Source organism: Poromitra crassiceps (genome assembly GCF_964638095.1).
Source record: "Poromitra crassiceps genome assembly, chromosome: 19".
In the NCBI taxonomy this organism is placed as follows: domain Eukaryota; kingdom Metazoa; phylum Chordata; class Actinopteri; order Beryciformes; family Melamphaidae; genus Poromitra; species Poromitra crassiceps.
The window spans coordinates 27,236,162-27,260,475 of record NC_139646.1 but is presented as its reverse complement, the minus strand read 5'-3'; the positions used below and the strand labels follow the sequence as shown (position 1 = coordinate 27,260,475).

At 46.3% G+C, this 24,314-nt stretch overlaps 1 protein-coding gene across 2 annotated transcripts; it reads right to left on the bottom strand.

The window, feature by feature from the left end:
- On the bottom strand, nt 1-22,542 carry LOC310794228 (metal transporter CNNM2-like). 2 transcript variants are annotated; one of them, XM_083656180.1, is made up of 5 exons: nt 22,396-22,542; nt 19,487-19,580; nt 15,323-15,385; nt 3,842-4,020; nt 1-1,070 (listed from the first exon to the last, which is right to left on the bottom strand). In XM_083656180.1, exons 1-5 carry the CDS (start codon nt 22,537-22,539, stop codon nt 798-800), a joined length of 753 nt encoding a protein of 250 aa, XP_083512306.1. In that variant the 5' UTR covers nt 22,540-22,542; the 3' UTR covers nt 1-797. The 2 variants fall into 2 exon arrangements, with proteins under 2 accessions (XP_083512306.1, XP_083512307.1); XM_083656181.1 differs by lacking the exon at nt 15,323-15,385.
- Between the last annotated feature and the right edge of the window lie 1,772 nt (nt 22,543-24,314).

Sequence of the window (24,314 nt, the reverse complement as noted above, 5' to 3'; positions counted from 1 at the left end):
TTCAAAGCGGTATTTGGTACAGTCTTTGACTAACCATTGCTCTCTGCTTGTTTGGGAGCCTGTTTGTGAGTCCTCGTCGTCGGGATCAACAGTCAACTGAGCTTCCCTGAAAAATGCACAGGTGGGAAGTTGCATTAGTGTGAATAGGAATATGTGTATGTTTACATACAGTATGTGTGTATTACTTGAATGTGTATACGGTATGCGTGTGTGCAAATAGGTGTCCAGTATCATCAGGGGGGACCAAAGTCTTTGGCCTGAGGAGATGGTACGGTGTGTTGCATTTGTTTTGGTGTGTGTGTGTGTGTGTGTGTGTGTGTGTGTGTGTGTGTGTGTGTGTGTGTGTAAGGGAAAGGGACGGCTGTCCGCTGGTCCAAGTCACCGCTATGAAAGTAGTTGGATTGTCCCAAAAAAGAAGCTCAGTCACAAGTATTGTCCAAGCGCACCCTCTGTAAGAGCACCCTCTGTAAGAGCACCCTCTGTAAGAGCACCCTCTGTAAGAGGGTGTTGTAAAGTAGGGATTGTGAGTGTTCAGCACCCCTCTTCCCCACCGCCCCTCTGTGAAAGGGTAACACTGACTGGGGGGGGGGGGGGGGGGGGGTGTTGTTTGGTGCAAAACCCTCGCTCCACCCCCACCCTTTCCCTCATCTCCATCTACGCCACCCCTCCATGTTTGTCCACGAGGCGGGGTGAAGGTTGTGGGGCAGGGATGTTAGCTTTCGGCCCACCGTGACAGACCTCGACTGGGCTCCTCCTCCTCTCCTGCTCCCCCCCTGTCTGCCCAGGCTCCACGGGGGCTAGATGGGTCCCTCGTTGTGGGCGCTGTGGTTGCTCCTGCTGAGGCCCACACAGTTCTGCTGCTGGCTGAGCAGGTGGGAGGTCTCGTTGGCCACGGCGAGAGCCACGGCGGAGGTGGTGCTTGTGGTGGTGGCCACGGCGGGCTGCTGCTCCACGCCGTCGTGGAGCTCCGTCAGCGTGAGCTCGATCTTGGTGAACTCGCTGTCCGTGGACTGGGGCGTCTTGTCCATGCGCGACGCCATCAGGGCATTCTGGTACTGTTGGCGTGTCACCTGGGATACAGCGAGGGACAGGCAGGGAGCTGTGATTAGGACAAAGGTCATGTCACATACAGTAGAGCAGTGGTTCTCAAACTGGAGGTTGGGACCATTCAGGGATTCGCAAGACAATGTTGGGGGGTTGTGAGATGGTTTACGGGCAGTGGTTCTCAAACTATTTCCACGTCAAGCACCCCTAAACTGACACAAATTAGACCACAGACCCCCATTTGATGAAATTTTGTCCCAGGGTCTCCCATCTGATCTGATCTGATATTTTTGCTTTTACAGTAGATGTTTTATTACTGAACATGTATGAAACCCATGACCAAAATTGTCATACATTCAGTCATTGTGTTAGTTATGGATGGAATTATAGTGAAAATAAATTATTCTCCTTTTTGCCGGAGACCCCCAATGTGAGAACCACTGGTTTAGGGGATAGGAGAAAAAACATTTTCAATGTTATTATATTGAAACAATACACAATAGAATTATTGCATAAGTTGTCAGATTTTCTGTGACCTTCAGCCCCTTTTTTGTTGTGAAACACTGAATCGTTTTCAGGATGAAAAAGTGCTCACCACCGCATATGCAGCCTGTGATGGGGGTTCACCACCATGGCATATGCAGCCTGTGATGGGGGTTGCAGGTAGGGGTTCACCACCATGGCATATGCAGCCTGTGATGGGGGTTCACCACCATGGCATATGCAGCCTGTGATGGGGGTTCACCACCATGGCATATGCAGCCTGTGATGGGGGTTGCAGGTAGGTGTTCACCACCATGGCATATGCAGCCTGTGATGGGGGTTGCAGGTAGGTGTTCACCACCATGGCATATGCAGCCTGTGATGGGGGTTGCAGGTAGGTGTTCACCACCATGGCATATGCAGCCTGTGATGGGGGTTGCAGGTAGGTGTTCACCACCATGGCATATGCAGCCTGTGATGGGGGTTGCAGGTAGGTGTTCACCACCATGGCATATGCAGCCTGTGATGGGGGTTGCAGGTAGGTGTTCACCACCATGGCATATGCAGCCTGTGATGGGGGTTGCAGGTAGGTGTTCACCACCATGGCATATGCAGCCTGTGATGGGGGTTGCAGGTAGGGGTTCACCACCATGGCATATGCAGCCTGTGATGGGGGTTGCAGGTAGGTGTTCACCACCATGGCATATGCAGCCTGTGATGGGGGTTGCAGGTAGGTGTTCACCACCATGGCATATGCAGCCTGTGATGGGGGTTGCAGGTAGGTGTTCACCACCATGGCATATGCAGCCTGTGATGGGGGTTGCAGGTAGGTGTTCACCACCATGGCATATGCAGCCTGTGATGGGGGTTGCAGGTAGGTGTTCACCACCATGGCATATGCAGCCTGTGATGGGGGTTGCAGGTAGGTGTTCACCACCATGGCATATGCAGCCTGTGATGGGGGTTGCAGGTAGGTGTTCACCACCATGGCATATGCAGCCTGTGATGGGGGTTGCAGGTAGGTGTTCACCACCATGGCATATGCAGCCTGTGATGGGGGTTGCAGGTAGGTGTTCACCACCATGGCATATGCAGCCTGTGTTGGGGGTTGCAGGTAGGTGTTCACCACCATGGCATATGCAGCCTGTGATGGGGGTTGCAGGTAGGTGTTCACCACCATGGCATATGCAGCCTGTGTTGGGGGTTGCAGGTAGGTGTTCACCACCATGGCATATGCAGCCTGTGATGGGGGTTGCAGGTAGGTGTTCACCACCATGGCATATGCAGCCTGTGATGGGGGTTGCAGGTAGGTGTTCACCACCATGGCATATGCAGCCTGTGTTGGGGGTTGCAGGTAGGTGTTCACCACCATGGCATATGCAGCCTGTGATGGGGGTTGCAGGTAGGTGTTCACCACCATGGCATATGCAGCCTGTGTTGGGGGTTGCAGGTAGGTGTTCACCACCATGGCATATGCAGCCTGTGATGGGGGTTGCAGGTAGGTGTTCACCACCATGGCATATGCAGCCTGTGATGGGGGTTGCAGGTAGGTGTTCACCACCATGGCATATGCAGCCTGTGTTGGGGGTTGCAGGTAGGTGTTCACCACCATGGCATATGCAGCCTGTGATGGGGGTTGCAGGTAGGTGTTCACCACCATGGCATATGCAGCCTGTGTTGGGGGTTGCAGGTAGGTGTTCACCACCATGGCATATGCAGCCTGTGTTGGGGGTTGCAGGTAGGTGTTCACCACCATGGCATATGCAGCCTGTGTTGGGGGTTGCAGGTAGGTGTTCACCACCATGGCATATGCAGCCTGTGTTGGGGGTTGCAGGTAGGCATCACTTTGTTTTAAGGGTCACGAGGGACAACGTTTGAGCAGTCCCCTATGTCCCCTACATATGGGCTTATTTGCACATTTTATTTATTTTTGCAATTCTTCATCGAAAGTCAGTATTGTATCCCAGTTTTCCCTACCACTGAAGTGTGGTGGTCACCCTACCTTACAAAGCAAAAAAATCAATCAATCAATCAATCAAACAAACAAACAAACAAACAAACGTTGACTTTTAGTGTCCCACGATTGTCTAAAATGCTGTAATTCTTGGACTTTTTGGCATGGTAAAAAAAATGGAAAATGGTCAAATTTAAAGGAACTGTTATTTAGGACAAAATATTGGCTATCAGCAGCTTCATTACAAAAATATTAGTACTGGCATCTGTGTTCAAAAACCTATATTGTTCACATACACATCCTATATCGGTCACTCATACACATGAGAGCTTTGGTGCTCACCTGTGTGTGTGTTCTCACCTTGATATACTGCAGGTCTGAGCTGGCTCTGACAGAGTAGTCGGGGACGTAGATCTGCAGAAAGGCGTTGAGCTGGTTGTTGCTGCTGCCCAGGGTGGGAGTGATGGCGTCTATACGATCACCCCTGTTCACAGAGTCTGAGTGGTTCAGTCCAAATGGCCGCGGAGGAGACTTATTCTCTGTAAGGAGAGGAGCAGAAAAAAAACATTAAATATGGAAGAGGTTCACCAAGTCCATACTATAGAGTCTATAGATGTTAGTCCATACTATAGACTAACATTTGTATCTCAATTCACGCACACAATATTTGCTTGTCTTATTTGTTTATACAAAGGATGTCTAAGAGAAATACAAGACGTCAATGAGACCTAGTGCATTACAATGTTGAGATGGCACTGATTTCTGATTAGTACTGGCATTTAAAGTTTGTCTCAGTGAAAAATAAAAGTTTTCTCGTGTATTTTTTTGTCTCCCACTGGTCTGTCCATCCATCAGACTGTAATGTCCCAAATGTCCCAATGTCAATTCACTGATTTGTCCATCCATCAGCCTGTAATGTCCCAAATGTCTCAATGTCAATTCCCAGAGCAATTCCCACATTTGGTGTATAACGTAACTTTTTGCAAAAGAGCTCTAGACTCAGTTTCTGTATATGACATGTCTGCTCTGGTTCTCTTTGCCAGTCTGTCCACAGTGCCCATTTCTGTGGATCCGCCTGTAGGAGGCGCTGTGTCGCTCTGTGTATCTGCCTGTAGGAGCTGCTTTGTCAGCTGGTGATGTTAAAGACAGGGCAGTGGTGCAATGCGTCTCCTCCATCGGGAATCTAACCAACAGTCTACCTGTCAGGTAGAGACAGTGACACAGCCACTCATCCTGGTGAGTTATGAAGTGTTGGGACTTTAGCTTCTGATTTCTACACACTGACAACACAGAGCATAAAGAGTGAGACAGGTGGGATTTGAAGCAGTGAGCTGAGCTAGAGTCAGAGGACTGACTTTCCTCCTTCATCAGCTTATTTCTATCAGTGTTCAAACTACTGATGATGATAAAGAAGGATCACTGGTGCAGCTTATAATATGAACACTTCTTAAGCCATTGTCTGAGGCTGGGATTGAACCAACAACCTTCACACACCATCCAGATGTTTATCTGAGTGAGCTATAACCCACTTTCTCTTGTAATCTTTTTCATGTCGTAGCTTTAAACCTTGATCTGTGACTTGAAGTAGGTTTGACATGAAGGAGATGAGAGATAAATATGAGCGTGTGATTTGAAAAAGAAAGTTGCGCTTCACAATTAGGATTTTCTGACTTAAGCGCATCAAAATCTTCAGGAAAGTATCCTGTAGTCTTTGATATGTCACCTGGACCAGATCTTTCCAGGTACTAAATTGGCTGGGATCCAGTAGATCTGGATGCTGATTGATCTGTGTGAAGCCACCAAACAGGTTTCCTCAAGTCAGGGAGTGGATCATGGGTGTGTGTGGTGAACATTGTTCAGAGGGCACAACGAGAAAAGCTCTGTTCCATCTGTGCGCTTCTGTCAGCTGTTTTTACTCTGATGGTTTTGGCTGCAGTTTGGATCTCCTTATCAGTGTCTCATCTTGCTGCTGATTCCTCTGATTCATGGACCATGTGCTAAACGGAGCAACTGCTGGTTACACTTCAAGCCTTGGCAAGTGGCACACCCATCAAAGTCTGAGGACCAGAGGGAGATGTTTCAAGGGTGTAGTTGATGTGCAGATGATTGAATAGCAAATGATGACAAGGGTTTAAATAAACAGCAAAGCAGGACATCAATTTAACTAAACAAAGGTCATCTAATTGAGAGGCAATGTGACCGCCTACTTCCTGCTTCAGCACTGTACCAGAGATTTTCATCCGCCATTTATTTTCCCATACACATTTAGTAAAATGCGTATAAAAATAGTTTTACTATACGCAGCCATCCGAGCATTGCAGGCCTGAAGGTCGGAGGTATTGAGACGCGTATCAGTTTGTACGCCGACGATGTAATATTATACCTACATAATTCAGCAGAAGCGATCCCCCCTCTCCTAAGATTAATCACTTCCTTCGGTAAGCTGTCCGGGTACACAATTAACTGGACAAAGAGTGACTTTATGCCTCTCTCTGATGTCTTCACTCCCGCTTTCCTAGAAAATCTCCCATTCAAACTGGCTAAGGATCATCTCACCTATCTGGGCCTAACCATACCCAGGGATCCTAAACTAATATTTAAGTTGAATTTTGGTGATTTTGTCTCAAGATTTAAACAATGTATATTGGAAGTGAAACAATGTATCTTTCACTTCCCAGGTTTCTCTATCTGTGTCAAAACCTTCCTATCTTCCTTACATCTGCTTTTTTCAAAGAACTGGACTCCATAATTCTGTCCTACGGTACATCTGGAATTACAAGAACCATAGAATTTCGAAAATTTATTTGCAAAAACCCAAGTCTGAAGGGGGGCTGGCCTTACCAGTGTTTAGGCATTACTATTGGGCTGCCAATGTTAGGCTGGCTTTACACGGTGAAACTTGCATGCAACTTTAGTTGCATGAAACTTAGGTGAAACCAAGTTGCAAATGAATTGCATGGTATAAATCCTTCTGCAACTCACTTGAAACTTCTGTGAAACTCAGCCGCGACAGTTGCAAAGCTCTCAACTTTGTGGAACTAGTTTCATGCAACAGCCAATCAAAATGCTGATAACCAGTCAGCTGATCACGTAGGCTCTGGCTGTCTGAATCAGTGCGCAGTCTCAACAAACACACACAAGTACATGCCATGGCAGGACGGGACAGGCAGCGAAAATGCTCCAAATAAAACCGAAGACGGTCTCTTGAAAAACCGATACAACACCTCCGAGTCCGAATTGATATTTTCCAGCGAGAAAACGATATGAAATATGATACAAAGATGCAGAATGACAATTCTCACTTGAAAAAAGAAGAAAACGATACAATAGATGAAAAATGACCAATCTAGCTAGCTAGTTTTGCTGGAAGAAACTGCCAAGTTGCACGAGACTTGATTATTTTTGAATTGCTTTGTGTAACTAGAGAGGGGGGGGGGGGATGTTGCTAGAGAGGCCCGGGACTCTACAAAATTTAAGTTTTGTTATGAAAAACTCCGTCAGAATTCTAAATCAAGTTAGGAGTGTTTTGAGTCTACCAGACGTTTCTGTCCACACACCAATTTGTCTTGATCACTCTTTTCTACCTTCACGGTCAGACAGAACTTTCCATGCCTGGAGTGAGAAGGGGCTGGTCTCCATCAGAGATCTGTATATTGATGGTCATTTTGCATCCTTTGATCAACTAAAGAGGAGGTTTGAGTTGCCTGGCACGCACTGGCTCAGATACCTGCAAATCAGAGATTATGTTCGATCCAAGATTAGTGCCTTTGAAACGCTCCCAAACGTGCATGCTTTTTTCAACGTTTTACTGAGCCCTCCTCACACCAACATCTCATCTCTAGATTTGTATGTCTGTTTGATAACTGCAACACAGCCTCTACTGACAGGATTAGAGAAGCGTGGCAGGGGGAACTTGGTGTTGATTTATCTGACATTATTTGGGAAAGGAGTCTGTCTGTGGTACAACTCTGTTCAGTTAATAGCAGACACCAGCTGATCCAGTTTAAAGTCGTTCACCATTTGCACGATTCTAAGCATAAGTTTCACAGGATCTACCCTTCCGTCTCACCACTGTGTGACAGGTGTCAGGTGTCAGAGTGCACTCTGTCTCATGCCTTCTGGTTCTGCCCTTCACTGACAGGATTCTGGGCCAAAATATTTGACTGGTACTCTAAGGCCTTTTTATTTTTCATAAAATATGGGATTCATTTATTGCATTCTTGGAATCAAATCCTGCATTTACTAAGTGAGGCTGCACACTTTATTTTCTTTTTCTTTTGTTTGTTGGTTTTGTTTGTGTGTGTGTGTGTGTGTGTGTGTGTGTGTGTGTGTGTGTGTGTGTGTGTGTGTGTGTGTGTGTGTGTGTGTGTGTGTGTGTGTGTGTGTGTGTTCTTTCTTTGTTTCTTTCTTTGTACGATTTCAGTTTGGGATTTGTCACTATTGTTTCTGTATGTAATGATGGCTCAGGGGAGGGTGGGAGGGGAGGGAAGGGAAGCATTGTTTGTTTCTGCAATTTAAAATTCAATAAAAATATGTGATACAAAAAAAAAGCTTTACTTGGTCCCAAATCATTCCTAGTATACATATGGGGCCCTATCGTCCCACTGGCCTTAAATTAGCGCTTAGCGCCAGGCGCAGCCCATATTAGTGGGCGTGGACCGGTGCAGTCCCTATTTTCGTGTTGGCGCTACATGCGGCCTTAAGCATTATAACCATGCCTTTTAAGCGTAGAATTATTCACAACGTGCTCATTGGAGAAGGGCAGTAAACGAATGACAAACTCCCTTTCATGTTCCAATTCCACGGAGCGATCCAGTCCGGTCAGAAAAGCCCGACCAAAGCGCTCTGAGCTCCCCCCTCCCTCTTTCATCCCCGTCTGTTTCCATATATATTATTCCATATTATTATGCTTCTCAAACAACTCCCACTGCAGTTTAAATACAGCAAGCATGTAAATACGCTACACTATAGCAAGATCAAAGGGAAAAGAATGTTCTAAACGCATCGGCTAGAAAAATATAGCCTATCCCTGGATGTCATGATGAGATTAGATTGGTGAAAGTTTGGGCAGAATGATATCGTTTTCTCTCGCTACCTTTTCTTCTCCCCCACTGCACAGGTAGGATGATGCAAAAGCTTCTGAATGACAGGGGCTCAACTATAACAACTTTTTTTCATCTGTCATTGTGCCTGTCTGACACGCGAGAGGGAGTGAGAGAGAGAGAGGGGGAGAGAGAGTGACTGTGCGTAATTACGCACAGTAATATCCCCGGCGCACTGAATAAGGCCTGGTTTTGAAAAGCCCTAAGTGCTAAATTAACGCCAGGGGGGAAGATAGCGTTAGGTATTTAAGGCCGAAAACGCCCATTCTGGCCTATTCTGACACTGCGCCACGCCTCTTCGGCGTAAAGCGCATTTCGGGGCCTAAAAACATGATGCTATCTTCCCGAGTCAGGCGCAAAGCGCGTTTTTTTGCGTTTAGCGCCAGTTTAGCGCCTAAGGCCAGTGGAAAGATAGGGCCTATGCTGTTTAAATAATCTGCTTACAGTGATCAATACTCCGCTTACAGTGATCATTTTGGGCCTTGTCCCACCTGAGAACAATGGAAAAAATGTTTAAAACGGGAGTAATTTTTTTTTTTTTTTACTGACAAACTTCCAAAAATGAGCCCACGAGATACAGCAGCGATACTCGGTGCATGTCTGTCTGTATTTGGAGATTGTATTTGTGTTTCTTCCTCTTCCCCCCTTCCCCCACTACTCTAAAGCATAGTACACATTCACTATTTAAAGCATGGCACCCATGCTCTTAGTATTTCGCCACTATTCAAAGCATGGCACCCACTCTTCCCTAAAGCAAGGCACCCATAAGCTCTATATGTGAACATGTGCTTATTTGGCAAAAGGACTCACTACTAAAGGCTTGCAGCCAATTAAATTAGGCATAGTTTGGTTGCTAAGAAATTGACATATGTCCGTTTGCAAGATGTGCGTCTATATTTCTCATTCTCTCCCCACCTCCTCCCTCCCCCTGCTCTCTTCTCCCCCACACCCCCCCCCTTCCCCTCTCCTGCTCTCTCCTCTTGCTCCTTCCCCACCTCCTATACCCTCCAACATCTCCCATTCCCTCCCCACCCCATCACTCTCTCACATTCCCCCTGCTCTTCCCCCTTCTCCTGCTCTCTCTTCATTTCTATATTTTCTATATTATCAATTGTTCAAATGTTATCGTTATTCTGTATACTCTTGTTACTGTTGTGTCAGCTAGAATCAGCTAGACATACTTTCTGTGAAGCCCTCTGAGACATGCTTGTGAATTAGGGCTATATAAATAAACTTGACTTGACTAGATGGCGGCGTCTCTGTCTACGTGAGACCGCTGTGTTTACAGCTACTTACTTATGGATCTTTAAAGTCAATAACATTCCTTTACTTTATAATTATGTACTGTATTCATGTAATACACAAATGTCAATTAGATGGTAATCTGCATGAGAAATGAAAAAGAAAAAAAGCTGTTATAATGATCATCCGCTTATAGTGATCAATTTGACCCATTCGAAGGTGATCACTATAAGAGGAGTGCACTGTAGTTACTTCCCATCTCTGACTATCCTATCATGAGAAGATACCAAGTCAGTGAGATTCTGCATTACTTTTGTACCCTGTGTAGCCTACTGGCAGTCAATACAGAGCAAAATATCAAAATATAATACTCATCACACATGAACGCAACCAACGCAACTCATCTGTTTTATAGAGAGGAACTGGCTAGATCCACATTTTTCTTTTCAACGGCTTCCTTGTTTTGCTCGGGAGTACCAAAAGCTTTAATTGGTGATTTTTTTTACATTTGTTGTCTGCGCAGCCCCACCACACAACAGCCTTTAGCCATGTTTGATTCAAGGGAAATTATGCTGGTGTATGGAAGTGAATGGAGAGCATTCCCCTATGATGGGCGTGGCCTATTTCATGCAGTGTCTCTATGCTCCTCCCCCTCTACTCAGGCAAGGCCAGACCCCCATGTTGACCCCATGGTGGCGCTATAGCAACTTTGTGTTTTGGCCTATAACTTCTGAACAGTATGGGCCACAATCAAGAAATAGTATGTAGTATGTATGTGAAATAGTTTGTATTAGGGAGTCGTTAGGCTTCTCTTGCTAGTTTGTCATTGACTCTTTCTTTATATGGACTCTGCACTGATGTTGCCCCAGTGCTCCCATAGCCCCAATGCATAACAACTGATTCAGATTAGAGATTAGTCTTTCTTTTTTTTTAGGTTTCACACTTTCGTCTCATCTCTACTGCTCCAATCTCCTCAGCAGTAATCTGACATCTATCAGTGTACATAACCGCAATCATTGATCCATATTGTTCTTTTGTCCTCTTTATTGTGCTGCTCTCTGCAGTCTGTAAATGTGCACTGATAGTAATCATTATCACTGATATGTATGTGCACACTGTGTATTTGTACATATTTGTGTTACTTTATACACATGGTAACACAGTCACCACCTGTTCTCACCCAATATCAGCGCAGGTTCTTGCTGTGACATATGGAAACCTAAATCTATCCGAGTGTTTGAGTGAGGGTGTAATGAGTCTGTGGTCTCCAGTGAGGGTGTGAGCCTCATAGGTAATGAGTCTGTGGTCTCCAGTGATGCTGCTCGCCACCAAATAGAAGACTTGTTCTTTTTTCTTTTTTTAATTAAAGGCAGATTATCTTTTCCACTTGGTAAAGAAGCCTAGTGAAAATCACACACAACAAAGTGGAAAAGACTTGGCTACGCTAATGCTACTACGCAGACTGGAATGTATGTAATCCCACATTTTAGTGTTGTGTGTGTGAGTGAGAGAGAGTGAGAGACAGAGAGCGTGTGTGTGTGTGTGTGTGTGTGTGAGAGAGAGAGAGAAAGAGAGAGAGAGCGAGAGAGAGAGAGAGAGCGTGTGTGTGTGTGTGTGTGTGTGTGTGTGTGTGTGTGTGTGTGTGTGTGTGTGTGTGTGTGTGTGTGGACGTAGCACAGTAGGCCAAAGACCTGGCATGTGAACTTTTGCAGATTAGTACTCCACTTTGTAGGGGCCAGAGGGGCCAGGTCAATACAGAATACTGTGACGTGTTGAGAATACACACATAATGCATCTATAATATACACACAGGCGCACACTCAAGCACACATGCCCACACACACACATGCACACATGCGCACACGCGCGCGCACACACACACACACACACACACACACACACACACACACACACACACACACACATAAACACACACACGCATGCACGCACACACGCACACACACACACTGCACGTGCGACAGACGGGGTGAAATACATGTTAAAGGGTAATTATGGTATTTTTCAACCTGGACCCTATTTTCCTAACTTTTTGTATCTAAGTGACTAATCGGAACAATTTTTGAAATAAGTCCAGTATTGAGCAAGATCGCAGCCGGGCGGACAGCCGCGAAACGGACTGCAATGTAATCAGACAGGGCCCACACACCGTCCATGTACATCCAGTAAAAGTGCTTGTTTTTGCCAATGACAGGCTCAGATTGTTCTTATAAGTGTGTGACAACATGGAAACAAGATACTGTAATTGAACACTTTTCTTTACTTTTGCTTGATCCGCTCTGTTTGCTGTTGTGTCGCCAAGTCTCACTCAGGAGAAGTCTAGCTTCAAGTCTCGCGAGAGTTGAGTTGCGTTGTTTCAGGAAGCTACCACTATAAAGAAGCTAGAAGCTACGTTGTCTGTACTCCAACACAACAAATTCCTCTTCCGCCAATTCTCAGTCACGTTTCCACCGTTGCCTTCCTCCAAAAAGTCAACTCTTCTCCTGAGCGAGACTTGGCTACACACAACACACCCGATCAAGGGTCAAGGAATGTGTTCAATTGATCTCGTTAGCATGTTGCACTCACGAGGGAGGTACGGTGGTGCCGTGGTAAGCACTATCGCCTCACAGCTCGAAGGTCGTGGGTTCGATTCCCACCTGGGACGATGTGAACGCTGAAGGAATGCGTGCCCGTCCGCATGTCCTCGAGTGCCCACCGCCCGGGTGGGGTCGTCAAAAGGGCCTTTCTGTGTGGAGTTTGCATGTTCTCCCCGTGCCTCCCGGGGGTTTCCTTCATATAGGAACCCCCTTCACAAAAACATGCAATATCCTGGTTGCTAATGTGGTTCCTCCTCTGGTCGTTAAGGGCGCCTGGTCAGAGGGAGGGGAACTGGTTGGAATAGCGTGAACCTCCCACGTGCTATGTCCTACCGGTGAAGCTTCCTCTGTCAGGTGAAAAGAAGCGGCTGGCTATCTGCCCATGTCTCGGAGGAAGCATGGAGCCAGTCTTGGGTCTCCCCAGATCGGCAGAGGATGGAGTAGCAACCAGGATTGAGAAATCAAGCGAGCACTAATGGGGGATAAAATGGGATAAAAAAATCGGGGGAAAAAAAAAAAAAAAAGCATGTTGCACTCACTTAGGGAGTGTGTCCATCTAGCTTCTTTTTCTATGAGGAGAGAGCGTATGCAGGCGCACACGGACGTCCACAGAAAGTGCGCCGCGCCCAGCGTCTATTTTCAGAGCGCTCCGGCGTTTTTGTGTACATTGCAGTCCGTTTCGCAGCTGCCCCGGCTGTCATCTACTAATGTAGATGACATGATAATGAACTGTCATCTAGCGCAATACTGGACCCATTTTCAAAATTCTTCCCAATTAGTCACTTAGACCCAAAAAGTTGGGAAAATATGGTCCAGGTTGAAAAATACCAAACCTGCCCTTTAAAGGTGCATGCAGAGAGAGAGAGAAGGTACAGTATTTGTTCAAGTGTCGATGCATTTCCGGGTACATGTGGGTGTGTTTGTGTTCATGGCAGCATGTCCATTTGTGTGTGTGTGTGTGTGTGTGTGTGTGTGTGTGTGTGTGTGTGTGTCTGTGTGTGTGTGTGTGTGTATGTGTGTGTGTGTGTGTGTGTGTGTGTGTGTGTGTGTGTGTGTGTGTGTGTGTGTAGGTGTGTGTGTGTGTGTGTGTGTGTGTGTGTGTCTGTGTGTGTGTGTGTGTGTGTGTGTGTGTAGGTGTGTGTGTGTGTGTGTGTGTGTGTTTGTGTGTGTGTGTATTCTGTATACACGTGTACAGTACATCTAGCAGCCAGGTTGAAAAATACCAAACCTGCCCTTTAAAGGTGCATGCAGAGAGAGAGAGAAGGTACAGTATTTGTTCAAGTGTCGATGCATTTCCGGGTACATGTGGGTGTGTTTGTGTTCATGGCAGCATGTCCATTTGTGTGTGTGTGTGTGTGTGTGTGTGTGTGTGTGTGTGTGTGTGTGTGTCTGTGTGTGTGTGTGTGTGTATGTGTGTGTGTGTGTGTGTGTGTGTGTGTGTGTGTGTGTGTGTGTGTGTAGGTGTGTGTGTGTGTGTAGGTGTGTGTGTGTGTGTGTGTGTGTAGGTGTGTGTGTGTGTGTGTGTGTGTGTGTGTGTGTGTGTGTCTGTGTGTGTGTGTGTGTGTGTGTGTGTGTGTGTGTGTGTGTAGGTGTGTGTGTGTGTGTGTGTGTGTGTGTGTGTGTGTTTGTGTGTGTGTGTATTCTGTATACACGTGTACAGTACATCTAGCAGCCCGAGTGTGCATGTGAACATATGTGTATGTGTCTTTGTATGTGCGCACAGTGGTGTCCAGCAGGGGGCCGTAACTGTATAGGTCTTGTTTATGTAGTCAGAGGGTTAAAGGTTAGAGGGGAGGAGCCTGGGTCCATTCTGGGGCCTCCAGTGTCCAACACCATTCACCCACTTGACTAATGGCCACGGCCAAGAGGGTGTGAAAAATCTAAATCTGTGTCTGTCCATTTCTTCTCCATTGTGTTCTTCACTCTTCTCATGCAGACATAAACACACACGTACACACGCACACACACACACACACACACACACACACACACACACAGACATAAACACACACACACACACACACACACACACACACACACAGACATAAACACACACGTACACACGCACATTTGCATGCAGGCAGAAACACACAGATGGGGGTAGTTTTCACCCACACTTTGAAAACCAGCTTGGTCACAAAGTGACACAAAACCAAAGTCAACCGTCAAACGGATGGGGAGGAACAAATGATGTTTAGAAAAGTACAAAAATTGCAGTTATGAATGTTAATAGCATACAGGTTAAAAAAAAATAACACATGTAATGTATCAACACATTACAAAAACCACTGTGTTACATCAATGTGAGCTCTGAGTGACACGAGTTAAACGACACAAACATGTCGTTTTCAAACTTTCATGGCGAATCGGGGATGGGATGATATTACTACTGTATTAGATGAGATGAGTGGTGGATGATATTAGTAGTGTATACCATGGTCTGGGTGAATACTCGATTCTGATTGGCTGCAAGGTGTCCATTATTTTGTGATAATGTACAGTGATAATGTAATAGAGAAGGAGCCAGCACTCAGAGAATCCTTTTGAGGGTTTTTATTCCTGTTGCACCACAACGTACGCGTTTCAGCGTTAGCCTTCGTCAGCTCTCCAGCTATATATCTGCAGTGATAATGTACACATAGCTAAATGGTCTGTTCACCGTTCATATCAATGCGCCATAGTTTCAAGAGAGCTGTTTGAGCTCTATACCCCCGTTAAGGGTTAATATGACAATCTTGGACGGACGGTTCACGCCTCTCGCGTCGTCCCTTAAAAAGTGATAATGTACACCTCGTCGTGCATTAACCCTTACTTATTAGATGAGAGGAGTGGTGGATGGTGATATTTTGTATTAGATGAGATGAGTGGTGGATGCATAGAGAAAGAAAAGTCTACTGTACCTGGAGATCCTGCTAATGATTCAGCCCTACTGACCACAAACGTACGAGACAGGGACAGAGGGACTTGGGGTAGAGAGGAGAAGGGAAAGAAGAAGAAAATGTTCACTTAAAGTGAGGAACTGAAGAAAATACATAAATAATAACAGCTCTAATGTTGCAGTGAAGCATCTTAAACAGGTGTGAAGACTATTCACCCCTTTTTAGGGGCAAATGGAGTCGAGTTACCTGTAAACTGCCATTTACATCCCTCCTCTCTCCTTCTCACCAATACACCAGAATACAATACACCATACACCACTTCATAACTAGAAGCTTCTAGCTTCTAGCTACAACTTGAATAGAATGCAGCATTGTAAAGTATTGATTGCTGAAAGCCTATACAATGAGACCTATCAACCTATTGCCACAGGGGCATTACTCTACTTTTTCACCAGTAGGTGTCTCTCAGATCCCACCAGCCAAGAGAAGCAGAATACTTCAGAATAGCTCTATAGTTTATGAATGAACTGAGGAGAAGTGATCACCATCGGGGCTTGATTTGCTGTGTGGGTCCTTGTGGGGTAGACGTCCTAAAAACCTTATGGGCTAAATTCAGGCTATCCTGAAGGGGAACCAAACCTGACCTGTCCTCTGCTGCCATGGTAACACAGGGGAACCAAACCTGACCTGTCCTCTGCTGGCATGGTAACACAGGGGAACCAAACCTGACCTGTCCTCTGCTGGCATGGTAACACAGGGGAACCAAACCTGACCTGTCCTCTGCTGGCATGGTAACACAGGGGAACCAAACCGGACCTGTCCTCTGCTGGCATGGTAACACAGGGGAACCAAACCAGACCTGTCCTCTGCTGGCATGGTAACACAGGGGAACCAAACCAGACCTGTCCTCTGCTGCCATGGTAACACAGGGGAACCAAACCTGACCTGTCCTCTGCTGGCATGGTAACACAGGGGAACCAAACCTGACCTGTCCTCTGCTGGCATGGTAACACAGGGGAACCAAACCAGACCTGTCCTCTGCTGGCATGGTAACACAGGGGAACCAAACCGGACCTGTCCTCTGCTGGCATGGTAACACAGGGCAACCAAACCGGACCTGTCCTCTGCTGGCATGGTAACACAGGGCAACCAAACCGGACTTGTCCTCTGCTGGCATGGTAACACAGGGCAACCAAACCGGACTTGTCCTCTGCTGGCATGGTAACACAGGGGAACCAAACCAGACCTGTCCTCTGCTGGCATGGTAACACAGGGGAACCAAACCAGACCTGTCCTCTGCTGGCATGGTAACACAGGCAGCCTACTTACTAACCCAGATCAGCCGTGGGAAGAATAATGTGAAGGCAGACAATCTGGGTTAGGCCAGCCCATGTGGCACTGTCCTGAGGGGAGCCAGCTTCCACACACGGGTACAGTTCAACAGGTGCCCTATGCTCTGTGAGCAGGGCCGATTTTACACTTCATGGGCCCTCATCTCTGCAGGGCCCCCCCCCTCAAGCGGAAGGGAGTGTTGGCGGCCGGCGAAAAAAATTTGAGTGTTTTTTTTAACCTTTTTTAGCCGTATTTAAAGGAATATCTCATTTTAAATCAACATTAGGATTAGGGGTGGGAATCGCTGAGTAGCTCACGATACGATATCGTCACGATACTTGGCCCTCGATAACGATATATCACGATACTGCGATACTGCGATATATTGGAAGACGATACATCACGATACCTGTGTAACAAGTGAAAAAAATACCTCTGAAGGCAAAAAATCATGTATTATGCATTTATTAGCAGAATTGACATGAACTCTCTGAGTTCACTCACTCACTCATACCATTTTCGATACCACGGAGGAAAAGTTACACATTAAGTCTTTTTATTATTACTATTAAAACAAGAAAACCTATAGGCTATAACCTACCTACCTACCTATATAATTTCTAAAAGTAGATATTAATGATCAAACATTTCCATTCATGTAGCCTACAGTAGTTATGTTTTTGTTTCAACTACAAACATAAATAAAGTCAACTTGGGGGAAAAAAAAAAAAAAAAAAAAAAAAAAAAAAAAAAAATTAATAAACATATCGATACTTGGCGCCAGTGTATCGATAACGTATCGCGGGTGGAAATATCGCGATAACGTGGGTATCGATATTTTGTCCCACCCCTAATTAGGATTATACTGTTGTGATGTCATTATTCAGTATCTTCTCCTTTTCTCACTAACTTTCATGTCACCACCTGCTCTCCTGTCAGCATTCTAACTTACAAACACAAACTGTAGGTTTAGCCATCATGTTCTTTTATAAACAGCCTGATTGGAAAGAAAACATTGCCACTGAGATGTCACAACAAGCACTTTTATTATTATTATTTAGTATTTATTATTGCTGTTATGCTGTAAAAAAAAAAAAAAAAAAATTGGGCCCCTTGATGTCCCGGGCCCCGGGGCTTCAGCCCCGGTAAGCCCGTTGGTAAAATCGGCCCTGTCTGTGAGCCCTCTCTGTATGGAAACCCCTCTGCTCTGTGAGCCCTCTCTGTATGGAAACCCCTCTGCTCTGTGAGCCCTCTCTGTATGGAAACCCCTCTGCTCTGTGAGCCCTCTCTGTATGGAAACCCTGCACACTGCACAGTGTAAAAATAATAATTTAAGCTTCACATTGTGACCGTCACCATCTTTTTTTTCTCTCCTTTATTTTTGTTTTGAGACAGAGCTGCAGTGCGGCCTGCTCTTGGCATGTGTGTGCATGAGCACCCATGCGCATGTTTGGCCTACATTGTAGGCCAAACATTGAAAATATGTCTTCCAACCATTGCTTCCAACTAGGAAAAGGAGACGAGGCCGTTTTCTCGAGTGATTCTGGTGGAAAACAAAAACTTGATATTGATTCAGAATCAGGAAAAACCCCTAGTCTGGCCTAACCCTAACCCCTAGTTTGACCTAACCCTAACCCCTAGTTTAACCTAACCCTAACCCCTAGTTTGACCTAACCCTAACCCCTAGTCTGGCCTAACCCTAACCCCTAGTTTAACCTAACCCTAACCCCTAGTTTAACCTAACCCTAACCCCTAGTTTGACCTAACCCTAACACCTAGTTTGACCTAACCCTAACACCTAGTTTAACCTAACCCTAACCCCTAGTTTAACCTAACCCTAACCCCTAGTTTAACCTAACCCTAACCCCTAGTTTAACCTAACCCTAACCCCTAGTTTAACCTAACCCTAACCCCTAGTTTGACCTAATCCTAACCCTAACCCCTAGTTTGACCTAACCCTAACCCCTAGTTTGACTTAAAGCTGGAGCCCTCTCCTCACATTAATTATTATCTGACGACTCACCCAGTGTTCTCCGCAGCGTTTTTGTCTGTCTTAGGCGTTGTTTTGAGATCAATAGTGTGCAAGCCAGTCCTAGAATGGAGCTCCGTGGGGGCCACGTGGCAGCGTGCTTTTCATCCATGTAAATAGACGGTTTCATTCCCGTTTTCGACCCATATCGTCATAATCTGATCCCTAAAGAACCATCAGACTGCTATTCTCCCCCTCCATTCTCCATTCCCCCTCTATTCTCCCCGGATCCCATTTCCTCCTGTCGGCTCAGTGAGATGAACTCTCGTCAAGTCAGTCCACAGGCCAGCGGCAGGAAAGTCTCGCGGGACTTGTCTGTATGGACACCGGCCAAACCGGAGGTAACACGGGGGCGCGAACCTGCGACCCTCAGGTTTTAGTATCAGACTGTATATTCCTGTATATTTTGTACTTTGCACTTTGCACTTAGTTATGTAGAGCTCCAATCTCAGGTTCGCACTTTGCACTTTGCATTGTGTTCACATTTTAAATATGTTTCGCTGCACTAAGTTACTTTTCCCCCTATCAGGACCATTCTTTGCATACTTGCACTTTGTATTGTGTTTACATTTCGAATATATTTTTGTTGCACTATGTTACTTTTTACCCCTACCAGGATTCTAAGCCTGTATCACCTGGCAGGGGGACTAACAATGGAAACCAGTCCTGTGACTGTAATTGTCGTGCATTTACATTTTTTTGAAATGTTCATTAATGTACACCTGTCCCCTATCGAACAAATAAACGAATTGAAAAAAAAAGTGTTGGTAGGCATTGGTATTTGAATGCAGCCTAGGCGTGACAGTGAGGTGGTGAGGTCTTACCTGGCGACGCAGTCAGAGTCATCATCCCGTAGAAGGAGAACGGCCCCGCTTCAAACTTCATCCCCTCCTTTCCCGCCTCCACCTCCACCTTCCCCTGTGGGAGGAGCCAGAGCAACCAGAGGAGATGACATCATTATTTCAATCATGTCCTGTTCTGAATGACACACTGTGCAAATAATACAATGCCTTATGCAGCACAGGAATATTACATGTCAAATATAGCTTTGTGTTAAACCAAGGATGACAATGTACTCTGCTTACTTTTTACTCTCTTTGCAAACCCCCCACTCTGTTTAATAGCTCCAAATCTTCTCCTTAGCCAAGTCTAAGGGCAGTGATGCTGCAATTGTCTAACCTGGACTTCATTTGATCCAGGGCTATTACACATATTGACTTAGTGGCAAATCCTGATAAGGGAAATAAAATCAACTATAGGGAACTCCAGTTATATATCAGAAAATATATATTATATCAGATATGAAGCATGGTAAAGGAATATAAATGTTCTTAGTTACACTTGAAAGGTATGAAGTGTACTTTGAAGTGCAATATCTAAACAAAACAGACAAAAAACATACTTGATGGTAAAACTTCAAATGAGCTGTTTAAAGTGCTAACATGAAGACATTTCACTTGGTTACAGGTACAATGCCATGCAAACATCTTTAGGATGCATGAGCCCTCTGGGAATGAAACCTCTAGCCCAGGGGTTCCCAAAACCTTCCGTCCAAGTACCACTACGTACCAAACACACACGGACACACACACACACACACACACACACACACACACACACACACACACGCACACCAAGCAACAAGGCTGTGAAAAAAAGAGGACCCCTTTGAAAATGTTTTTTTTTTTCGCTTGCCAAAATTTAATTTAGCCAGAATTTGGAGTGTTATTTTTGCTACCTTCCTGACAAACTACCATGACATGGTTAGAACAAATCCATTCCATAAGTCTTTTAGTTTCATATGATACCAGAAACTTAACACTGGCTTTAAAACTGAGGCAGCTGCAGCCTCTGAAAGTAAATGTTCAAAATTGTGATATTTCCCAAATATCGCTATATTTCCGAAAATTGGCCCAATCCGGCTACTCCTCGGGGTTAATGTGTATAAAACGGTTGTCTGTAAAAAACAAAAAATAAAAGAATACATAAATATATATATTTATATTTTTTGCAATTCTCTGGCGGACCACCAGGCAGAGCCGGACGGACTATTGTTAACTCATTGAGTGCCAATGACGACGCCTGTCGTCAAAGTAATTAGTAACGTAGAGTGCCAAAGACGATAGCTGTCGTCAATTGCCTTTTTTGACGGTGGGACGTGGATCAAAGCCTTATGTATGTCCTGTACAAATATTGTAGCTATTGAAGCTGTACAACCTATTTTACGGACTCATCAGGTGGCGACAGTGCTCTCCAGATTAGAGAAATGTCCGGAATACAGCCTGAACAAGCCCCGTGATCAAAGAGAAACCGCTCATGCTGCAGCCCAGAGCCATGTAGATTGCTCTGGCTGCAGCTGACAGGTGCAGGTGCCTACAGCAGTCAATCCGCGCACACAACTGAGATCCTCTGCCTCTGTCTGTCTGTCTGCATAGTTTCTTCACACGATTAGCCGCCAGAAAGGCAGCACCTGACGCCGAAGTGCCAAACCTTTCCCTGCAGTCCGGGTTGGCATTTCCTTGTCGCGCTGCCTGGGAGGCGGCGCACAAAAAGCACTCCGAAAATAGACGCTGGGTGCGTGAGGCTGTGTGTTACTAGTGTGGGGAGGAGTTTGCAGCTGAGGGGGGGAGAGGGGGGTGGGGCACGCAGGGCAGCACACAACTACACCACGTCACTACATCAGAAAATATTAGCTAGAGTCAGTGAATGTGCTTGAAATGCTTCATTTCACAAAAGGCTGAATATCTCAGCTTCTAGATGGAAATGCCTGTTTTTGCTGTTTTTGACCTATCTTCTCTGGCTGATAACTAAAGAACGGAAAATGGTATCAATAAACTTTTTTTTGCTGATGATACAATAGAGTCTCCTTGTTCTTTTTGCGTGTTCGGTGTTTACATAGTAATATCACACAATATTCTGTGGGCCTCGAGAAATCACTGAAAACGCTCTGAAACTCTGGCACTGGGAGCGTCCGTTCTCCAAAAGTGGCTGGCACTCAATGAGTTAAGGACCAGCTCTAGAATTACTTAAATACTATTTTGTAGTCCTAACTAACACCAACATTTCCCTGCTTTAGTAGTTTAGTGAAGTGTACTCTTTAGTTTAGTTTTCTTCTATATTACTAAAAGTCATTTGTACCCAGGTCTGAATGCCCACCCATTTAAGCACATTGGGTGAATCAAATCAAGTGCACCATAATCAAAGTAAACACTAAAAACTACATGAAGAGCTTCAGTCAAAAGTGTTAGATCCATTTTGATGAAGGACTATATTCAATATTTCTCAAACGTAAAGGAAGCAGCCAGTAAAACTGTAATAACTTTCTAAATCACACACTTCTCTGATCTACCATTGTATCTAATAGAGTTTGTAGCCTGTGTGTCCACACACCTTATCTTATCTACTGTTGTATAATAGAGTTTGTAGCCTGTGTGTGTGTGTGTGTGTGTGTGTGTGTGTGTGTGTGTGTGTGTGTGTGTGTGTGTGTGTGTGTGTGTCTGTGTGTGTGTGTGTGTGTGTGTGTGTGTGTGTTTGTGTGTGTGTGTGTGTGTGTGTCTGTGTTTGTGTGTGTGTGTGTGTGTGTGTGTGTGTGTTTGTGTGTGTGTGTGTGTGTGTGTGTGTGTCTGTGTTTGTGTGTGTGTGTGTGTGTGTGTGTGTGTGTGCGTGCGTGCGTGCGGGCGTGCGTGCGTGCGTGTGTGTGTGTGTGTGTGTTGTAGCCTGTGTGTCCACACACCTGGAGGATGAGGATGAAGTAGTCCACAGGCTTGTTCCTGTGGAAGAGGTAGTGCTCAGCTGCCCGCTTGTTCTTGTCGTCATACTTCAGCTCCTGGATGACGTTGGGGTGCTTCAACAAGCGCAGCAGGATCTTTTCGGACATTTGCACCGGTCCGAATGGCTCGACCTCTGCAGAGAGGGAAGGATGGACAGAGAGAGGGAGGATATGAGCAAGCACGAGTGTGTGAATGAATATAAAAGACAATCTCACTCCTTTCAGGACTTCCAATGCTACCGGATGCAAGTTTGAGTTGAGAATTATCCAAACCTAGCGGTACAGCACACACCTACTACCGCAGAGAGGGACCCGGGTTCAATTTCCGGCAGCGGTACTTCCACCTCGGTCAGACAGACACAAAGCCGGTGGGGTAGGAGTCCTGGTCGTGTTTGTGGGTGGTAAGCCGGTGGGGTAGGAGTCCTGGCCGTGTTTGTGGGTGGTAAGCCGGTGGGGTAGGAGTCCTGGCCGTGTCTGTGGGTGGTAAGCCGGTGGGGTAGGAGTCCTGGTCGTGTCTGTGGGTGGGAAGCCGGTGGGGTAGGAGTCCTGGTCGTGTTTGTGGGTGGGAAGCCGGTGGGGTAGGAGTCCTGGCCGTGTTTGTGGGTGGGAAGCCGGTGGGGTAGGAGTCCTGGTCGTGTTTGTGGGTGGTAAGCCGGTGGGGTAGGAGTCCTGGCCGTGTTTGTGGGTGGTAAGCCGGTGGGGTAGGAGTCCTGGCCGTGTCTGTGGGTGGTAAGCCGGTGGGGTAGGAGTCCTGGCCGTGTCTGTGGGTGGTAAGCCGGTGGGGTAGGAGTCCTGGCCGTGTCTGTGGGTGGTAAGCCGGTGGGGTAGGAGTCCTGGCCGTGTCTGTGGGTGGTAAGCCGGTGGGGTAGGAGTCCTGGTCGTGTCTGTGGGTGGTAAGCCGGTGGGGTAGGAGTCCTGGTCGTGTTTGTGGGTGGTAAGCCGGTGGGGTAGGAGTCCTGGTCGTGTCTGTGGGTGGGAAGCCGGTGGGGTAGGAGTCCTGGTCGTGTTTGTGGGTGGGAAGCCGGTGGGGTAGGAGTCCTGGCCGTGTTTGTGGGTGGTAAGCCGGTGGGGTAGGAGTCCTGGTCGCTGCACTAATGCCTCCTCGGGACGGTCGGGGAAAGCCTGTTTGGAGGGGGAGGGGAACTGGGGGGGGAATAGCGTGATCCTTCCACGTGCTACGTCCTGCCAGTGAACCTCCTCGCTGTCAGGTGAAAATCAGTGGCTGGCAACTGCACATGTATTGGAGGAAGCATGCGCTAGTCTACAACTCTCTCTCTCTGGCAGAGATTAAAAAAAGAAAAAGAATTAGCCTATTCACTCAAACCTTACCAAAACTCATCTTGAACTTGTAAATAGTGTATCCTGATTGTGACTGGTATCGGCTCCTCCAACTCAGCGGTGGTGATATGTGTCAGCTGGCTGCTGGCTCCACCACCAGGAACTCAACTCCCTAATAGCCTTTAGAGGGCCCTTAATCAACGCTTAGCTGCTGGGTCAAAGTTCTGAGGCAAATCCAACTGCAGCCTGCAGGCACAGGCCATGAGCCCACTAGCACTGGATCTACTGCCTGTTTACAAATCCATTTCCCAAGGGAAGGCAGGTGAAATATTTCACATTTTACACTAAGTATGTCGACTTCTGTGAGAACCCGGACCATAGGCCAAAAAGGCTGGAAGTGATGTCATTGAGGAACTAGTGTAAGCAAACAGGGCGGTGTTTTTAAAGCTGTGGGCTAAGATCACAACATGTAACCCGGCCTTAGTTCAAATAGCTGCCCATGTTTTGGGGATCTGCACGCAGTCTGCGCCGACGTCCCGTGCCGCGTTCCCGAGAGGCCTAGCACCTCTCCACAAACACGCACACACACACATACCAACATGCTT